The 18008-nt window shown below is 48.2% G+C and overlaps 1 protein-coding gene across 1 annotated transcript in view; it reads right to left on the reverse strand.

Annotated features, from left to right (window-relative positions):
• Positions 1-3671: 3671 nt before the first annotated feature.
• Paqr5 (progestin and adipoQ receptor family member 5) overlaps positions 3672-18008 on the reverse strand; it is a 34651-nt gene continuing 20314 nt past the window's right edge. The window contains exons 4-7 of the mRNA XM_028780311.1: positions 15612-15738; positions 10648-10744; positions 8508-8649; positions 3672-6138 (exon numbers count right to left, since the gene is read on the reverse strand). Coding sequence (XP_028636144.1) covers positions 5897-6138; positions 8508-8649; positions 10648-10744; positions 15612-15738 — 608 coding nt within the window. The 3' untranslated portion in view covers positions 3672-5896. The remainder of the gene's footprint in view (positions 6139-8507; positions 8650-10647; positions 10745-15611; positions 15739-18008) is intronic.

Here is an 18008-nt window from a genome sequence, read left to right on the forward strand (position 1 = left end):
ACTGCTTAGAGCAGTGGTTCTCAACCTTCCAAATGCTGTAACCCTTTAATACAGTTCCTCATGTTGTGACCCCCAGCCATAAAATTATTTTCATTGATACTTCATAACTGGAATTTTGCTATTATGAATCATAATGTAAATATCTATGTTTTCCAATGGTCTTTGGTAAACTCTGTGAAAGGGTTGTTTGACCCTCTAAAGGGGTCAAAACCAACAGATTAAGAACTGGTTTGTAGTGGGAAAATTTCCCTGCAAGTTGGAAGGAGCTAAGGTGGGAGGAGTAAGGAGAAGAGGAGGAGGAAGAGCTGGAGAGAGAGAGAGAGATGGAGGATGAAGAGCCACACAGGTACCGAGAGCAGTCCTGGGTAACAACTTATCTAGGTTACTTAATTAGGAAACATCTATAATTATGTGGGCATATTGTTATTGAGCATTACCAAATATATAAAGCCTTTGATTAATATTTAAGCTTTACAGTCTCATTTCCTACCAGGCCTTCGTGGATGGCAGGATGGTCTGGGCACAGCCCAACTTTGTGGAGATAGCATGAAGATTGGCAGAGCCATCTCCCATGCCAGTGTCTCTGGCCACCTCCACTTGTGACCAAAGGCCTAGGCTAGTCGGGAAATGGCGGCTGATTTAGAAAAGCCAGATTGGATGCAGCCGATTTAAATATCTCCCGCAACTCTGGTGGGTTAGACAATTAGACTATTCGAGATAGAAGGAAACTGAGACACAGCAAAGTTATGACACCATTTCTCACCCTGGCATGGCTTACTGTGAAACATGCCCCACACTCAAGGACTGAGCAAGTCAGAAAACACATCCTGGCTAACTGGCTGTTGAGAGCAAATCTCCCACTACTGCAGAAGGGGCCAGGAACTGGAAATGTTTCTAATATTTTGCAGTATATTTCTGAATCCAAAATTATGTTTTTGTTTTTTCATTTAAAAAGTAGGATTGGAGCCAGTGAGCTGGATAAGCCAGTAAGGATGCTTGACTCCAAGCCTGAGTTCATTCCCCAGGACATTTTTCTCTCTCTCTTGGGAGGTCTAATGGTGAGTTTAAGTTTTGCACTGGGTGAATCCTATGCATAGGGTCCCAGGTTCCATTCTCAGCATCAGGTGGGGGAGCACCTGAGGACTTGTCTGAATAGCCAAGTATCCAGCGCCTCTCCCCCTTGCATCTTATATGTCAGCATGCTTAGGCCTCCCTGTGTTCGTTTCCACGGTTGGACAACTTTAGACAGGGTGCACTAAGGTGTCTTTGAGCTCCTTCTCATCTACTCTTCAAGGAGGCTGAAGCAGAGCCAGATCTAGAAAGCTGATGCTTAGACAAGATAGCAGCTGATAATTGCCTGCCTGAGGTGCTTTATTACCCAACTCCACACATTCCATGCAAAGCAGCTCGGGAAAGCCCTGGGGCAGCCGATTGGGAGAAAAATTGGGAGTGGTTTCAGAATTAGTCTCTGTCTTCTAGAATGACCTTGGACATATCTGGACAGACTGGCCTTACTCCTTCCAGTAAGACAACCCTTGCTAGCCCCAAGGCCCAACATGTCTGCCCACTACTCACCAGCCAGTCTGGCTCCTGTGGCCCCTTGAAGCCTCCCCAGAGCTATGGGCTTATCAAAGTGGCCATGCAATTCTCTGGGCTACTTTTCTCCCAGCTCCCTAGGTCTGTTCCCTTGGCAGAGATTCTCTTTGTCCCTACTTATCTGCCCAGCCAGCAGTTGGCCCACAAAGGCAGGCCTAGAAGGGTTCCCTCACATCTTTTCCAGAGTGTCAGCCCTACACCTACTGTTTTTGGTATTGTTTTTCCAATGGTCTTGGGGAATCCCTGTAAGAGGGACATTTGACCTGCAATGGGGTCATGACCCACCAGTTGAGGACCAATGAACTAGAATGATCACTGTTAATTACGTAAAGAATCTCAGACTGGCCTTGAATTCACTAAGGAGCTGACCATGGCCTGATCCTCCTGTCCCCATAACCCAAATGCTGAGATCATAGGCGTGTACAGCTATAAAACTCTGGTGAACCTTAGCTTACTGGGGACCCCCTTAGTGAACCAAGCAGAGCCAGGAATCGATGCAAAAAGCAAGAGGAATTTATTGTTCCAACAAGTTGGGGTTATACTGCACCTGAAGGAGAGGTGGCAATCCCGGGCAGCCCATTTTATATAGTTTTTAGGGCAGCAGCCATTAGACACAATGTGATTGGCAGAACCATGTGACTTTTTAAACTGATTGGTCTTTAGAGAATGAGGTGGCAAGGACTTCCCTTGTCTGTAGGTGGCAAGGGATGGTCTGTCCTATGGAATGTGTCTATGTGCCCTGGGCCTTCTCGACCCGCAGGTGGGTTTCCTCCCCTGTGGTCTAAGGGATGTTAACAAGCCTTTCCTTTTTAGTAAATGTCTTATGACCTTTTCAAAGTTCCTGAGCTGACCTCTTTACATCATGCCATTTATGCAGTGCTTAGTATTAAAGCCAAGGGCTTCATGCATGCCAAGCAAAAACTCTACCAACTGAGCCACACGCCCAGCCCAATTTTATACCCCCCCGACACAATATAAAATTGGGGCTGTGGGAATGGGCAGTAGATGGGGATGTCGCTGATAGTGTCAGATTGTTGCTAAAGAACAAAATTTGTTAGGCATTTTCCATTAATGTATCAGAAATTTAACACCCTATATAATTGTACCACTTACTGTCCCTTCCCCAGGGGAAGGTAACTGATAATAAAATAATGAAACCTTCGAGGCCAGCCTGGTCTATACAGTGAGTTCCAGGACAGCCAGGGCTACACAGAGATACCCTGCCTCGAAAAACCAAAAATAAAATAAAATAAAATAAAATAATGAAACTTTATTTCTTGACCACTCATATCCAAAATATATTGGTCCTTGTCATTAGAGGCGAGGCTGTGGGCTGCTGGCAAGGTCACTGACAAGGCTGAGCTGCTTAATTCTAGAGGGTGTGTTATAGGACAGTGTGGGAAGCCATTGGGGCTGCTTGGCAGGAATCTGACCTTGACCAAGGACAAGGAATTGGGCTTTAGACAAGAATATGACTTTGGGCCATGACAAGGAAGTAAGTTCAGGCAGGAGTCTATTTCTAGGCTACAATGGAGAAGTAAATTCAGTCAGGAATCCTAGTCTTAGGCTAAAACAAAGAGGTAAGCCTCAGGCATGAATATGACTGTGGGCTAGGACAGGGAAGTAGGCTCAGATATTTTGTCATCCTGATGAGACCTTAGAACCATTGATCATGAGAGTGATCACGGGATTCTGTATATAGCCATGTTTGTTCCTTGACTGTTTGTATCTATTGTATTGTTGGTTCCTCAATCTAGAACTGACCTAAATACTTGCATGTAATTAAAAGGGTTTCAAAGAAAAGTTGAATTAAACGAACCTGCCTTCAGCCTCAGAACTGGCTGGAGTCATGCTGCAATTTTGTCTAACTGTCTCTTTTCTTCACTCCTCACTCCTGCGCTGGAGAACCTGTTGACTGACTGAGCGGGTTTGGTCAACAGAGGATATTGCAGAGTCAGCAAAGAGGATCCAGCATTGTGATGGACAGCCCCCCAAAGTTATTACCAGGTGCAGATCAGAGGCTGGTGGGCCTCTATTCAAGTTTGTTTTGTATCAGCATTTCTGAACTCCCCAAAAACACTATAAAATGCTAAACTTTAATTACAGATGCAACAAACAAAGGATTGCCATGTTTGGTATCATGAACTTAACAGAGTTTCTCCAAAGACAACAAACTAATCCAGAACAGCACTGTAACGGCTGATGAAGTGTACATACAGAGACCAGGCAAGGGTGAGTGCCTGGACACACTCGAGCTGATGCACATGGGACCAGAGGCTGGTGTCGGAATGTCTGCCTCCATTGCTCCCCCACCTTGCTGAGACAGGACCTCTCACTACACTGCTCTGTTTGGATACCTGGCCAGTGAGCTCCCAGCTCCTGCCTATCTTTGTTCCCAGAGCTGAGTTACAGGTACACACAGGCACTCTTAGGTTTCCATGGTGTATGTGTGGGCTGAACTCACCTTGATGCCTGCACGTCTTGCCATCTCTACCCCTATAGGATGCTATTTTTAAGGCACAATGAGGAAGATGCTATGTTGTATAAGCACACAGCAGTGTTTGGTTATAAGCATCAATAACCAAACGTTGGTCCAAGGATGGACAGGCAGCTATGATGAGATGCCCCTGCACCAGTGTTTTCCGTGTAAGGCTGAAGGGACTGTGGCACAAGGCTATGGCCCTTAGCAGAGTTGGCTTTGGGGTTTTTGTTGTTCTTACAGTTTTATTTTGTGATTTTTGTTGTTTATTTTTTAAGAAGGGGTTTAGCTGGGCTTATCGTTAAGAAGGCATATTGGCATCCATCATGGTAGGGAAGGCACAAATCCTGAGGCTGGCCCAGCAGTCGAGAGGCTGGCTGACCACATTTCATCTGCACATAAGACGCTGGTGTTGTAAAATCAGCATACACGTCCAGAGTCTCTCCTTCAAGTCTCCTGGCTTTACATACTTTTCAGTCTAGGGTTTAACCCATGAGACTTCATTTTCATTTAACCAATTAAAAAATATCAATAGTAGAAGACTCTGGAGAGAAAACAGGGACACACATGTAGATGGCAAGTTGCTGGAACTTTGATTAAGTTGTAAATGAAAGATGCCACGAATGTCTTCAGCATCTGCCCCTGCTCTCCTGTGCTGGAATTTTGTGGACGTGTTCCTGTCTACATTTCTTCTACAGAAACCCACATTTAATGTAGGAAAGCAGAACCCCTAGTTTACCCCAGGAAATGCATGTCACAAGCTTACCTGTGTTTCTACTTCACAGGAAAGGTTGAAGACAGGACATTTGACTGTCCGACTGGTGAGGTCAACACCCTCTGCATAAATACCAAGTCTGGCAGCATACTGGCATGCCAACACAGTGTCAGGCATGTGATATCTCCAAAGACGGCTCCTTCCATTGCTTGAAAAGGAGACAGGGAGCCCTAACGGTCAGGATGACATCACTTAGCTCCAGAGGCCATCGCGTCTTATCTGTACTGTGGAATACTTTGCAGCAGGTCCTGGGGCTCAAACTCCTGTTGTCAGACTTGGCAGCAAGCTTCTTAACTCATTGAACCATCTCACTCATCTGGGGGAAAAGCTTAGCTATACAAAATTCATCAAACATAGCTTCTAATGTTTTTAAACATCAATAAAAAACTAGAGAGGCGGGGCAGTGTGCTTAATATGACTGTAGAAACAGGATCGGGAACTATATTTTTAGAGATGCAATCTCATGTATGCAAGGATGGGTTTAAACTTCTGATCCTCTGACTCTGCTTCCCTGTTGAATCATAGGCCTGAGCCACAGGACCAAGTTCTGCTGTGCTGAGGATCTAAACCAGGGCTTCAGTGTGGTGGCACATGCCTTTAATCCCAGCACTCAGGAGTCAGAGGCAGGCAGATCTCTCTCTGTGAGTTCAAAGCCAGCCTGATCTACATAGTAAATTTTAGGACATCTTAGCTACATAGTGAGACTCTGTCTCAAACAAACAAACAGCCCAAAATAAAGAAACAAAAACAGGGCTGTGTATATTCTAGACAAGTATTTACCAACTGAGCTACACCCCCAGTCCCTAAACACCCCGTTTTAAATAAATTTAAAACTTAATAGTTATCCTTATCCAGGACTTAGGCCCACATGCTTCCTGTTACAGAACACATACAGAATCCGTGCATGCGTAGAAAGCTCTGCCCAGTTAAATCCTTTTTTGATATGAACCCATTAAAACATGTCATCACTTGCTACGAATGCTTTTGGCCACTGTAAGCCAGCACCACACCAACTGCTTAACGCCGAAGCTTGGCACATCCCGAAATCACGTTTCCTTTTCATGTAATTCAGACTCAGGGATCCGGTACAGGGCAGCTGAGAAATAAATAATGTTACTGAGGCTGAAGATGATGCACAGAAGCAAGGCTGCTGCTATCTGAGGCAAAGAGAAGGGTCTGGAGGTGGCCAACAGCCACTCCTTCCTCAGGGTCTTGTCCAGAAGGATGGCTTCCATCTGCAAGTGTGTGGCCAGGATGACACACACGTGAAACAGCTGGTGACTGTGGCCTGGAATAAACAGAAAAGGCCATCAAGATTACCAGTCAGAACCAGAGAAACGGCTCAGTGGGTGAAGACTCCCACTGCCAAGCCTGATAATCTGAGCGCCACCCCTGGGACCCTTAGGAGAGGATCCAGTCCCACTATTGTCCCCTGATCCTTGAATGTCATGGCTTGTGCACGCCCATATGTATACATGTATATAAATTTAGTGCTAAGGAATCATCAGTCAAAAGGTATATGGACAGCCAGGCGGTGGTGGCGCACGCCTTTAATACCAGCACTTGGGAGGCAGAGGCAGGCAGATTATTGAGTTCAAGGCCAGCCTGGTCTACAGAGTGAATTCCAGGACAGCCAGGACTACACAGAGAAACCCTTGTCTCAGAAAAAAAAAAATGTGTTAGTAAGTCCTCTATGGTACCACAAAACCCATTTCAGAAGTATTCAACAACCATGCTGCAGGGGAGGGGCACCTGGCCACCCCACCTCCTTCTCAGGCAGGAGCTGAATCAGGATGGTTGGAAATTGGCAAGCATGCCTGCATTTTCCTCCCGCCCCAGCCTCTGTCCCAGGAAGGTAAGTGGCACCCAGCCTTACTCAAGTTCAAAGCACAGGCAGTACCCAACTCCAAATATGTGTGTGATGCAGGCACATGACCTCTGCTGCAGTTGTGGCACAGTGCTAAACACAACCCTGATCCACTGCATCCACTAAACCTGTTTCCATGAGAGAGATGAGCAAGAGATGTGCCACCAGCAATGGGTGCATCTGAATGGGCCACAGCAGGAAGTGTGTTTTTGAATATCCCACTTACCAAGTCTCAGGGCTTCCTGTAGGGCAGGGATAACCAGGCCTGGCAAGTACCCTCCCTATTACCAAGGCATTTTTCTGCTGTGTACCTTTAGGCCTGAGAGGACAGGATTGAAGTGACTAAAAAATGTGGAGAAGGCAGAGTGACCAGTATTTGCCACACCCCTGCCTGCTCCCTGGGTCCCCAACCCCTCATCCACAGCTCTGCCTTCCTTAAGGTGGGGTTGTAGTGTGTAGGCAGAGACCTGGGGCCTCTAGTTCCTAACCTCTGACTGTTCTGTAGAAGAAGCACTCAGAGTTTTGCCAGCTGAAGTCCCTTCTGATAGGATGAAGAAGAGGCGGAGACTGATCAGATCACACAAAACCTATCTGACTCCATCTCTGAAGCATGTGGAGAGGAGCCTCCAGGCAGGGACAAGGTGGCTTGGTGGGGACCTAGGTACTTGCTGTGCTGGGGTCAGCAACTGGCCTTGTGAGCCTCCTGTATCTAGTTAAGGAACTCTTGGGTCAAAGGCTTGTCACCCTCTACAGAAGGCACCCAAGGGTGCTGCGGTGGCTAATATTGTCAATTTCACAGTCTCTAGAAACACCCAGGAGACAGACCTCTGTGTATGTCTATGAGAGTTTCTATGGTTTAGCTGAAAAACGGCCATTTCATGGGCCAGGGGCCTGGACCAAACGTGGCAAATAGGAGCCAAGTACTAGCATTCATCTCTGCTTCCTGACTGTGGACACAATGCGACCCACTGCCTCATGCTGTGCCACCACACCTTCCCTTTCCTGATGGGTCGTACCTTCAAAGCATAATCCAAAATAAACCCCTGAGTTCATGGTCACAGCAACAGAAGAGTAATGAACGCAGGTACCTTCCTACCAGCCAGTGTCAGAGACAGGTGGGAAAGTCCCCCCCCCCCAACCTCCGCTAGAGAAAGGAGGAGGGAACATTGCAGCAGCATCTAGGAGCTCCTGTGCTCTGACATCTCTCCTGAGTCGGTTAGCTTGGGCTCCCTACGGAGTCACACTCTGAATGCTGGCCTCACCACTGCTTTGGAGTTCCTGGGTCAGGAGATCTGAGGTTGGGCCTGGAAGTTGCAGTCTCAGGCCCTTCTGTTGCTGGTGTTGGTGAGAGATACAGCTGGGAACCACAGTTCCACATGACCCCCAGGCCCTCCACTCACCATGTTTAAAATAGACTTTCTCTTCTGCACGGCTGTCTGCCGCCTTCAGTGTCACCTGCAAACCCATCTTCCTCCTCCCTGTGTCTGTCCCCCATGTCCATGTTATGCTGGGAAGTCAGACTCTAGGTGCCAATGGGATGGTTGCTCACTGAAATCCCTACCTGTTCCCCTCCTCCATGTCCCCTGCTGTGCGGTAGCCACACAAAAGATGACTTCAATCAAGGTATAAGGTAGGTCACTGTATCTGTCACTCGCCAAAGCCTCTGCCTGATGACACTCTTTGGGGTCACTCCTCTCCAGGTCCCCTGCCATGTGGCTACATGCACATCGGCAGGATGTTTCCACCCCCATCTGAGACAGTCACCTCCACCCCTGCCCTGCCACACTCACCGATGTAGTCAAAGCGTCCTGGAGCCAGTCGCTCTGGCAGGTGAGCAGAGTACAAGAAAGAGGCCAGGAGCGTCATGACCATGTGCTTCTGGTGGTACAACATGGCTTCATTTCTTGAACTCTCCCCTGGGAACAGGAAGAGCTGCGGGTGTTTGAAAGAACAGATGGTCTTGAGAAAAAGCCAGGGCCATACCTCTCAGCACAACAACATTAACTCCAGAGGGAATAAGGGGAAACAGGAAGAGGACAGAAAGAGTTGAGGAAAGAGACACAGAGAAGGGGGGCGGGGAGGGAGAGAGGAGGGAGAGAGGGAGGGAGGGAGAGATAGAAAACCCTACTAGATATTGCTGCTCTCTCTAGGGGATAAAATGCAGGCATTGTAGAACAGTCCTATTTGCACCTGACTCTAGATGCCCAGCTACAATACAGAACTGAGGCTCGTAATGAAGGCTTCAAGGCTTAGAAGGCAAGCTGGCAAAATGGCCACAACAAGCAGACCAGATACTACAAATGTAATAGAAAAAAAAACTCCTAAAAAAAAAAAGACTTGGAAGCCTTTCTGCATCATCAAAAAGGATCACTATTTGGCCTAGCTTGGTAACTCAAGCTTGGATTCACTCCCTAAGGCAAAAATATTTGAAGTCCGGGCTGGTGAGGTGGCTCAGCGGTTAAGAGCACTGACTGCTCTTCCAGAGGTCCTGGGTTCAGTTCCCAGCAACCACATGGTGGCTCACAACCATCTGTAATGGGATCAGATGCCCTCTTCTGGTGTGTCTGAAGACAGCAACAGTGTACTCATATACATAAAATAAATAAATCTTTAAAAATCATGTGGAAATTCAAGGCCCACTTAGGCCATGGAGCTAGTTGAAAGTCAGCTTGAGCAACTTAGTGAGATCCTGTCTCCAAACCAACCAACCAATAAGTGGTTGATGATACAGCTCTGAGATAGAAAGACCTTAGGCTCCATCCCCAGCATCAACCACCCCTCCGTGTATGACCATTATATCGCTTCAAGGTTAAGCAGAAGTTTTGTGTTATTTTTATAACTAACAAAAGTAGCTTCCCCTACTATGAGGAACCATTCACCAGGCTAGCCATCTACATGCCTGCCCCATCTGAGCTTCAGTAGGGACCTTAAGGTGGACTCGATCTCTGAATTTCACGCAAGGAAAGTGAGCCTGAGATTGACTTGCAAGCCACCAATAAGCAGGGAGATGAGGGTTGGAATGATGCCAGAACAATTCTGCTATTAATGCTGCCACCTCCTGCCCCTCTGCCCTGCTGTCCCATATAGGGACACATCACAGTGCATGAAATCTGCATGTAAGTGACAATGGCCCTCAGCTGTTGTTCCCTGTGTGTGTCTGCACAAACTCCAAGGACTGAGAGCAGTGAGCTGCACACCCATCCCCAAGTCTTCTGTAGACCCACTCAAAGGACTTACAGAGAAAACACCTACTGTGTCCCAAAAGGTAGCAGGCAAACTCCTCGCTGCCCTGTGCCCCAAGCCCTTGCCATTTGGGCCTCACATCTGGATATAATGCTGAACCCGTAAGATACATTATATCCAGGAATCCTCATTCCCTCCTATGCAGAAGCAGATGCTAGCTTCATAACCAATGAGGAAACTTAGGCTCAGAAAGGTTATGTTTACTGCCTAAATCCCACCACAGGTAACCATGGAGACTAGGATTTGAACCCACGTGACCTACACGTGAGGGTCTTTCCCCTTCTTGTCACGTTTGTTATCTCACCTCAGCTCCCCTCCCTGGTCCTTTCTGCCTCTTTCTCATGTCACCTTTAAGACTTCCATCCCCACCTTTCCTTCACTGACACACTACACTACTGATGCTATACAGTCATGCATGTATTGGTCTCTCCTCCCGCCCCCAAGCTGGCACTGATGTTCACCAATCCCCAGACTGCAAGCCTTGTTCAGTTCTCCGTGGTTGTTCCTAAGGCCTTAGTCAGTTTGTCTCCAAGGACCTCTGTGTTCAGACTATCTCTAACTAACCACAGAACCCAACTCCTATGGGTCCCGCCAGGGCCCACCAGGGTGTTATGACTCCCTCAGAGCTCAGGAAACCATCCCCTGGGCACTGCTGACAGGAGAGGAGATGAAGCGCCATGTCCTTACCCTGTAGAAGATGGGGAGTGAGTCCCAAGCGTAGGGGTAGGCAAAGGCCAGGACCCGGAGCAGCTTGCAGAGCCGGGGCTTCTGAAGTTCAAGAAACCTGCAGTCAGGGAGGAATTGGAAACTTCTCAGGCCCTCATATGTCTACACATGGGTCATCAACAGAGGACAAGCATTTTTACAGTCTCCCGTGGGCCACAGCTTTTCCACGAGCCTTTCTCATTCCTCCTGCACTGATGGAAATGACAAGACCTCAGAGAAGAAGGAGAAGCTTGCTCTAAGAGCATGAAATGCGGTGGTGTGCAAACCGAGACGAGGGAGGATGGGGTTCAGGCAGACACCCTGCGAAAGGCAGAGGGGACTGAACAGCAGAGAAGTTTTAGGAGGTTGACACCACTGAGACAAGAAGTGACCTCAAACACGACCCAAGGTCTCACATTCTACAGAAGCAGAGATGCACCCAAGCAACTGGACCATCCAGGGGATGGCCAGGCCACACAAAGAACTGGGTTCAAGGGGGTGCCAGATAACCCAGAGAAGTTTCTAGAATATCTATACCATGCACAGGAACACTGGCCTGGGGAAAGTGAATATGCAAAGGGTCTCTCTTTCTTCCATGAGCTCTCCCAATACACTCCAATGCAAAGACAGAATCCAAAAGGAATCCATTGAGCTGACTGTTTAGAAGCAAGAGGCAGGAACCTTCTAGATTTGTTACCACTGGGGACCTAGAGAGGAGCAATAGCTTTAAACCTTCAGCAGTACAGACACCCAGGCTGGCTACCAGGAGGTCAGTGTTGAGCAAGGAGACCCCACACAAAGCTGCAGCTCTGGGCTGGAGACGTAGCTCAGCTAGTAGAGTACCAGGCTAACATGAAGGACGCCTTGGGTTCCATCCCCATCGTCATAAACCAGACAAGGTGACACGTGCTTGTGATTCCAATAATTGGAGGTCAAGGCAGGTGGATCAGAAGTTCAAGGCCATGTTTTTAACATGGATTTATTTATTTTATATACATGAGTGCACTGTAGCTGTCTTCAGACACACCAGAAGAGGGCATCGGTTCTCATTACAGATGGTTGTGAGTCACCATGGGGTTGCTGGGAATTGGACTCAGGACCTCTGGAAGAGCAGTCATTGTTCTTAACCACAGCCCTCTCAAGGTCATTTTTTAATATATTTTATATAGTGAATTTGAAGTCAGCCTGGTCTACAGGAGACCCTGAATCCAAGAATCCAAACAAGTGCTGGAGAGATGGTTTAGCAGTTAAGAGCACTGACTTCTAGAGGTCCTGAGTTCAATTCCCAGCAACCACATGGTAGCTCACAACCATCTGTAACGGGATCCGATGCCTTCTTCTGGTGTGTCTGAAGGTAGCTACAGTGTACTCATATAAATAAAATAAAAATAGAAACAAACAAACAAAAACCCAATTACCTTCTTGATTACAACACTGGGGAAGAGGCATTGGCACTGTGGCATCACAGGGACACACCAGATTCCAGTGCAGCCTGGACGCGTCAGGATCATGCTGCTCTGGCAGATTGCCTCTAAAGCTGTGTTTGACCTGTCCCTCCCTCATAGTGTTGTTGTAATGACTTGAAGAAATGAGGTGCCACCACCCTTAGAGCCACACACAGCCCAGCTACTAATGTTGCTCAGAAAACAAACCTCTCTCCATTCGTCTCACAGCTATGCTGAAGCAGAAGGTAAGAACAAGAGAAGACAGGTTCTGAGTGGAGGGTTTAAGGAGGAGCTGAGAACAGACACAGCTAGGGTTTGGCCTAAGTGCCCCAGCCTGCCCCTGACGGCCCAGCCTCTGTCTTTCTTCCCTCAGGGGCCCATAACCCCAGCAGAAGTTGTCCAACTGCAACAGGGCGGTTATGTATCTGCCATGTCTGGAACAGGCTCACTACTATGCTCCTTGTGGCTGGCCACTTACACATAAAGAAAATCTGGCTCTGACTTGTTGAGGGCTGTGCCCCAAAGCCTGGGTTTCCTGTGACTTGTCACCTGGCCTGAAAAAGTGCTTCCCCAGGAGGCAAATGAATCAGCCACTCCAGCACTAAAGTTGGGCCTACAGGGGACAAAAAAATATAAGAAGCAGAATAGAAGAGAGAAAGAAACAGAGGCTAAAAACAAACAAACAAACAAACAAACAAACCCCCCAAAACAAAAAAAGTCCAAACCACAGAAGAGAGGCTGAGCCTCAAGGTGCAATTCCACATCTAACCACAGGATGTCGCCACAGCCAGAGATTCCTGCAGGTAGCAGCTCTGGCCTGAGATGCCACCGAAGCACTCAGCCACAGTGTCAACCACTGCTGGCTTGAGGATTGAGAGCTCTGCTTGCGAAGCAATTGCAAGAAAACACTGGGTTTGGGAAGAAGCCTCTCTTTAGACTAGGTTGAGTCAGTAATCTTGGCAATTTGCTCCCTCTTGGTCCAAAGGCAACCTGTCAGAGCCCCGTGTGTCTAAGTGCGTGTCATTGACATGACCTGTTTCCCTTGGTCCTGCTCCACAGGGCAGTAGCAGTTCCCTCTCTTCGGTGTGTCTGTCTGTGCATTCGTGTGTGTGCATGCATGTGCACATCCTCCCTTTCCTGTTCCTGGAACCCTCTGAAGGAAGGCACGACCTTACTCTACCAACTGTGTCAGACTTTTCACACGGATCCCCAGAGCCCAGGCGGCCTGTGAGGAATGCTGGTTAGGTGAGCCGAGACAGTAGCCCAGATGTACTCTCTGGATCAGCAGAAACAAACTATGTTGTAGTCAAGGAGAGGAAGCCCCAAACGGGGTCACAAGACATTCCTGGATCCGTGCCACATGCCTTCATCCAAATACAACAGGCATGCTGAATACACAACACGTACTGCTGGACCTGGTTGTGGGAGGGGTGGAGTGTGGGCTAAAATAAAGCAATGTATCCTGGTGGTAACAGGTAGTCAGGAGCTTTAAAAACTTAATTTAAAAGATTGCAAACATCCTAATAAGCTGCACTGTGCACTCATGGGAAAGAAGTCTTGGTCCACAAACCATAGGGACTGTATCTTCCACACCCATGTGCTGTCTCTACCCTACTACCCACAGCGTTTGCTCCCTCTGGTCCTCAGCTCTGAATACCAGAGCTATGAGGAGCTTAGGGACCAACAACACAGGGGCAATAACTGGCCCAAAGACCAGATTCAGGGGTCTACTCAGGAGCCCAGGCAGCCACAGGAAAGACCGCCAGACACACTGCATCTGTGTGCTGTGAGTATGCCTCTGACCATGTATGCACCTCGCTTTACCCAGGATGGGGACCCAACCCCTCTCCTCACCATCCGTGGATTTCCCAGATTTCCAGCGTGGCACAGAGGCTGTATACCACACAGTTTAATGCCTCTTGGAATTAGAAGGACATAGAGATCCAGGACCAGAGACTTTATTTCCTGGCTCTACAGGTAGATTCAAGCTCTACCCAGCTTTCATGGAGTTCTGTGATTTCCAAGAAAATAAGAGAGTCTCTCCCATCTTCCAAGAAGATAAGGGAACAGTTCCCCAGGGATGACAGCACAGAAAATTCAGTGAGACACACCAAGCGAGACACTTTGACTCCCAGGGAGAGCAAACCATGCCTGCTTCTAGACCTTCTCAAACATTCTGGCAAATGGAGGGAAGACCGGAGTGAACCTTTCTGATGCTGCATAAAAATCTATTCCCCCACACACATTAAACAAACCAACAAAAACACAGTTTGGCTTGTTCCCCTCAACCTGGGCGTCACCCAGAGCAAGTTGGAACCAAAAACCATCCCAAAGTGGAAGCCCTTATTCTGCATGCTATCCCCTGGAGAAGGGATAGCACAGTTGGGGGTACAGAGGACACACAGGCAACCCAAGTACCTCTCCTGAGCTGCCACTTCCTGGAATGGTGGCACTATGTAAATGGGACTGTCACCTTGCTACAATCACTCAGAAGGTTTCCAAAGTGACCAAGGAAGCCTGTGCTTTTAGGCAGTCCACTCCTGTAAAGAGCAGTGTCAACTAGCACAGATATTCCCATGACAACGCAGCTTACACTCCACCCCACAGACTCTAGCATGAAAGGAAAAAGAATAACAGGATTAGAGACAGAGAGCTGGGCATGACTCATGGCCACGTTTGAATGCCCTTCATCAGTGCACCTAGAGATGCCATACCCACCCATCCCTGTGAGAGGAGGACAGCCTGGTTACAAGGAACCCTCCCTATCCAGGCTTGTGCCAGGCATCCTTGGCATAGGACCTAGAATCTGCTGTCCAGAAGGGAGCTGTGTTGACCCCACTGTACAGGTGAGAGGATTGAAGTTCAAGGAACACACCCAGTGATTTGCCTAAGCAATAAAGTCATCTGTAGAACTTATAGGGTCTATAAAAACAATTCTAGTGTAGGTCACTCTTGTTTGAGTTATGAAGAATTTCAGAGCCTCTGGTCACATCTGGGGCTTTTCCAAAGAGCTCAGTGGCTGCCCGAGAGATACCCATGATGTCCAGTGTGAGAATTGATACTGTCAACTGGACAGAATCTAGAGTCACCATGGAGACAAATCTTGGGGTAGGCCTATTAGGAAGTTTCTAGATTTAATTAATTAAAGTGGAAAGGCCCACCCTAACTGTGATGACATCATGCTATAGGCTGGGGTCTTGAAGAGAGTGGAAAGCATAAAGCTAGCTGGCGAGACCGTCTCTCTGCCACACGCCCCGGCTGCTGTAACTTCTCTGCCTTGATGGAATGTGCCTACCAAGTGTGAGCCAGAGAAAACCCTTGGGTCACTTTTGTCAGGTGCTTTGTCCTAGCAATGAGTAAAGTAACTGATATCCTGCATGACAGGGGCTCTACCTGGAGCCTTTTCTGTTGCGCTCTTCTGCTGACCCCAACCGCCCATCCCATGGAGATGCCTGCTAGGTCCTCCCATGATCTCCCGCCTGCGATCAGAATGCCCAGTACCTGGAGTAGCAGGAGAGGCCAGTGCTGACAATGGTGTTCAGCACAGCCAGGGCTACGTAGCACTCATGGAAGGTACTGCAGACCAGTGCGTCAGGGAACGTGTATGCGGAATAGGCGATGGCTGAGCCTGTGGAAGAAACAGTAGCCATGACACACAGGCCAGCCTTGAGGACCCCTGGGAAAGACTTCTTCATCTTCTGCATAGACCTATGGACTAGGCTGCCTCTGTGTCTTCCAAGAATACCCTCCACTTGCCTCTCTGACCACCTAAATTCCATAAGGATATGTTCCTTCAGAGATGTAGGGGTGTGTGTGTGTGTGTGTGTGTGTGTGTGCATACACACATTCTGTCTTTTTTTTTCTTTTTGGTTTTTCAAGACAGGGTTTCTCTGTGTACTTCTGGCTGTCCTGGAACTCACTCTGTAGACCAGGCTGGCCTCAAACTCAGAAATCCGCCTGTCTCTGCCTCCCAAGTGCTGGGATTAAAGGCGTGCGCCACCACCGCCTGGCTCTGTCTTTTTTTTTCTTTTTTTGATTTTCGAGACAGGGTTTCTCTGTGTAGCCCTGGCTGTCCTGGAACTCACTCTGTAGACCAGGCTGGCCTCGAACTCAGAAATCTGCCTGCCTCTGCCTCCCAAGTGCACATTCTGTCTTTACAATCCTGTCCCATTTATTTTATAGATGACTGTACGGAGGCACAGGGGTGTCTAGTAACTCATCTATAGTCACACAGCAGAGAAAACAGAAAAAAGCTTCAAACCAAGGCAGTTTGGAGATGAATCCCTGCTTCTAACCACAAGCTGCCACTAATGATGATACCAAACTCATCTGCCTGGTGACAGGGTGCTCCCTGAGAAGTTCAGCATCACAGGAAGGGCCCCTCCCCCAAGGACAAAGCTGTCCTATCAGTGGGCTGGGGGTGAGCAGTGACCGTGTTTGGTTTCAGAGTCTGAAAGAGGCAGCTATATCAAGACCTTCTAGAGAGATAAAGGTGTAAGCTTTACATTGGAGGGACAGAGCTATTACTGCCCATCTTGGTGTGGCTGGAACCTGTACCCTTACCTATGAGAGAGGCTAAATCTGGCCCCAGTTCATCTGTTATTCTAATATTGTGGTTTTCAACCCTGCTAATGCTGTGATCCTTTACTTCCTCATGTTATGCTGACTCCCCCAACCATAAAATTATTTTCATGGTTATTTCATAATTGTAATTTTGCTACTGTTATGATTCATAATGTAAACATCTGTGTTTTTCGACTGTTGAGGTGCCCCCTATGAAAGGGGCATGCTACCTCTGATGGGGCTGTGACCCACAGGTTGAGAACCATTGTCCTAACATATCAAGGACCTTGGATTCACAGCTAGAGGCAGAAACAGGCCAGATTCAACTTCAGGCTTTTTCCCCATTCAACAGGAGGACCTTCTGGTGAAGCTGAACACAGGGGCAAGGGACTCTAGTTTGGTGGCATTCACTTGTAACCTCAGTGCTGGGGAGGCAGACACAGCTGGCTAGGTAAACTCCTAGGGCTCCCCAGCTAGGCATCCTCCCACTAAAACGTTCAGTCCAGTGAGTGATTAGAGAATCACTCAAACAAAAGCTCAAGGCACCTAAAGGCCACCCAGAGTCCCCTCACCTCCACAAGTGTGGGCAGAGAGGGCTAAGCATCACCTTCCCGGCACGGTGCAGAGTTCCTGTGAGAGTTCACCCAGGAGCTCTGCTCCAGAAAACCAGGGAACCCTTCTCCAACCCTTCTCCAGGCCCAACGCTCAGGGAGCTACCTGGACCAAGATGTACCACTAATGCTGACCTTGAGCTAAGATGTGCACCAAGTGCTTCGTCCAGTGCAAAAGGAAAGAGTCTCAGACCCACATGAAAATACAGCAGGAGGCAAAGCTGACCTGAGCCTCTAGGGGGCCTGGGGGTGGGTGGGTGTTTGAGATGGGTCACGGAAAGGTGATCACTGTTAATCACAGTAATGGCTACCCTGCAAGAGGGATTCAGACTCAAAATAAATTTGTTCATAACTCCCCAACATTCTGCTATAGAGAACAAGCCTTAGGGAAGTTAAAAAATTTGTCTAAGACTGAATATGGGACAGGTAGCTCAAAGCAGACTCTGGATCTTTGAGTGCCATGTTAAATATGTATCGGAGGTGCCGAAGAAGTGATGTTTGGTTTCCGGCACCCATGTCAGTCAGCTCACAACCGCCTGGAACTCCAGTTCCCGAGAACTGGCCTCCACGGGCACTCACATATGTGGCACACAAAAAATAAAACTTTTTTTTTTGCCAGGCGGTGGTGGTGCACGCCTTTAATCCCAGCACTTGGGAGGCAGAGGCAGGTGGATTTCTGAGTTCGAGGCCAGCCTGGTCTACACAGTGAGTTCCAGGACAGCCA

Source organism: Grammomys surdaster, unplaced genomic scaffold (assembly GCF_004785775.1).
Source record: "Grammomys surdaster isolate TR1022 unplaced genomic scaffold, NIH_TR_1.0 368, whole genome shotgun sequence".
NCBI classification, from domain to species: Eukaryota; Metazoa; Chordata; class Mammalia; order Rodentia; family Muridae; genus Grammomys; species Grammomys surdaster.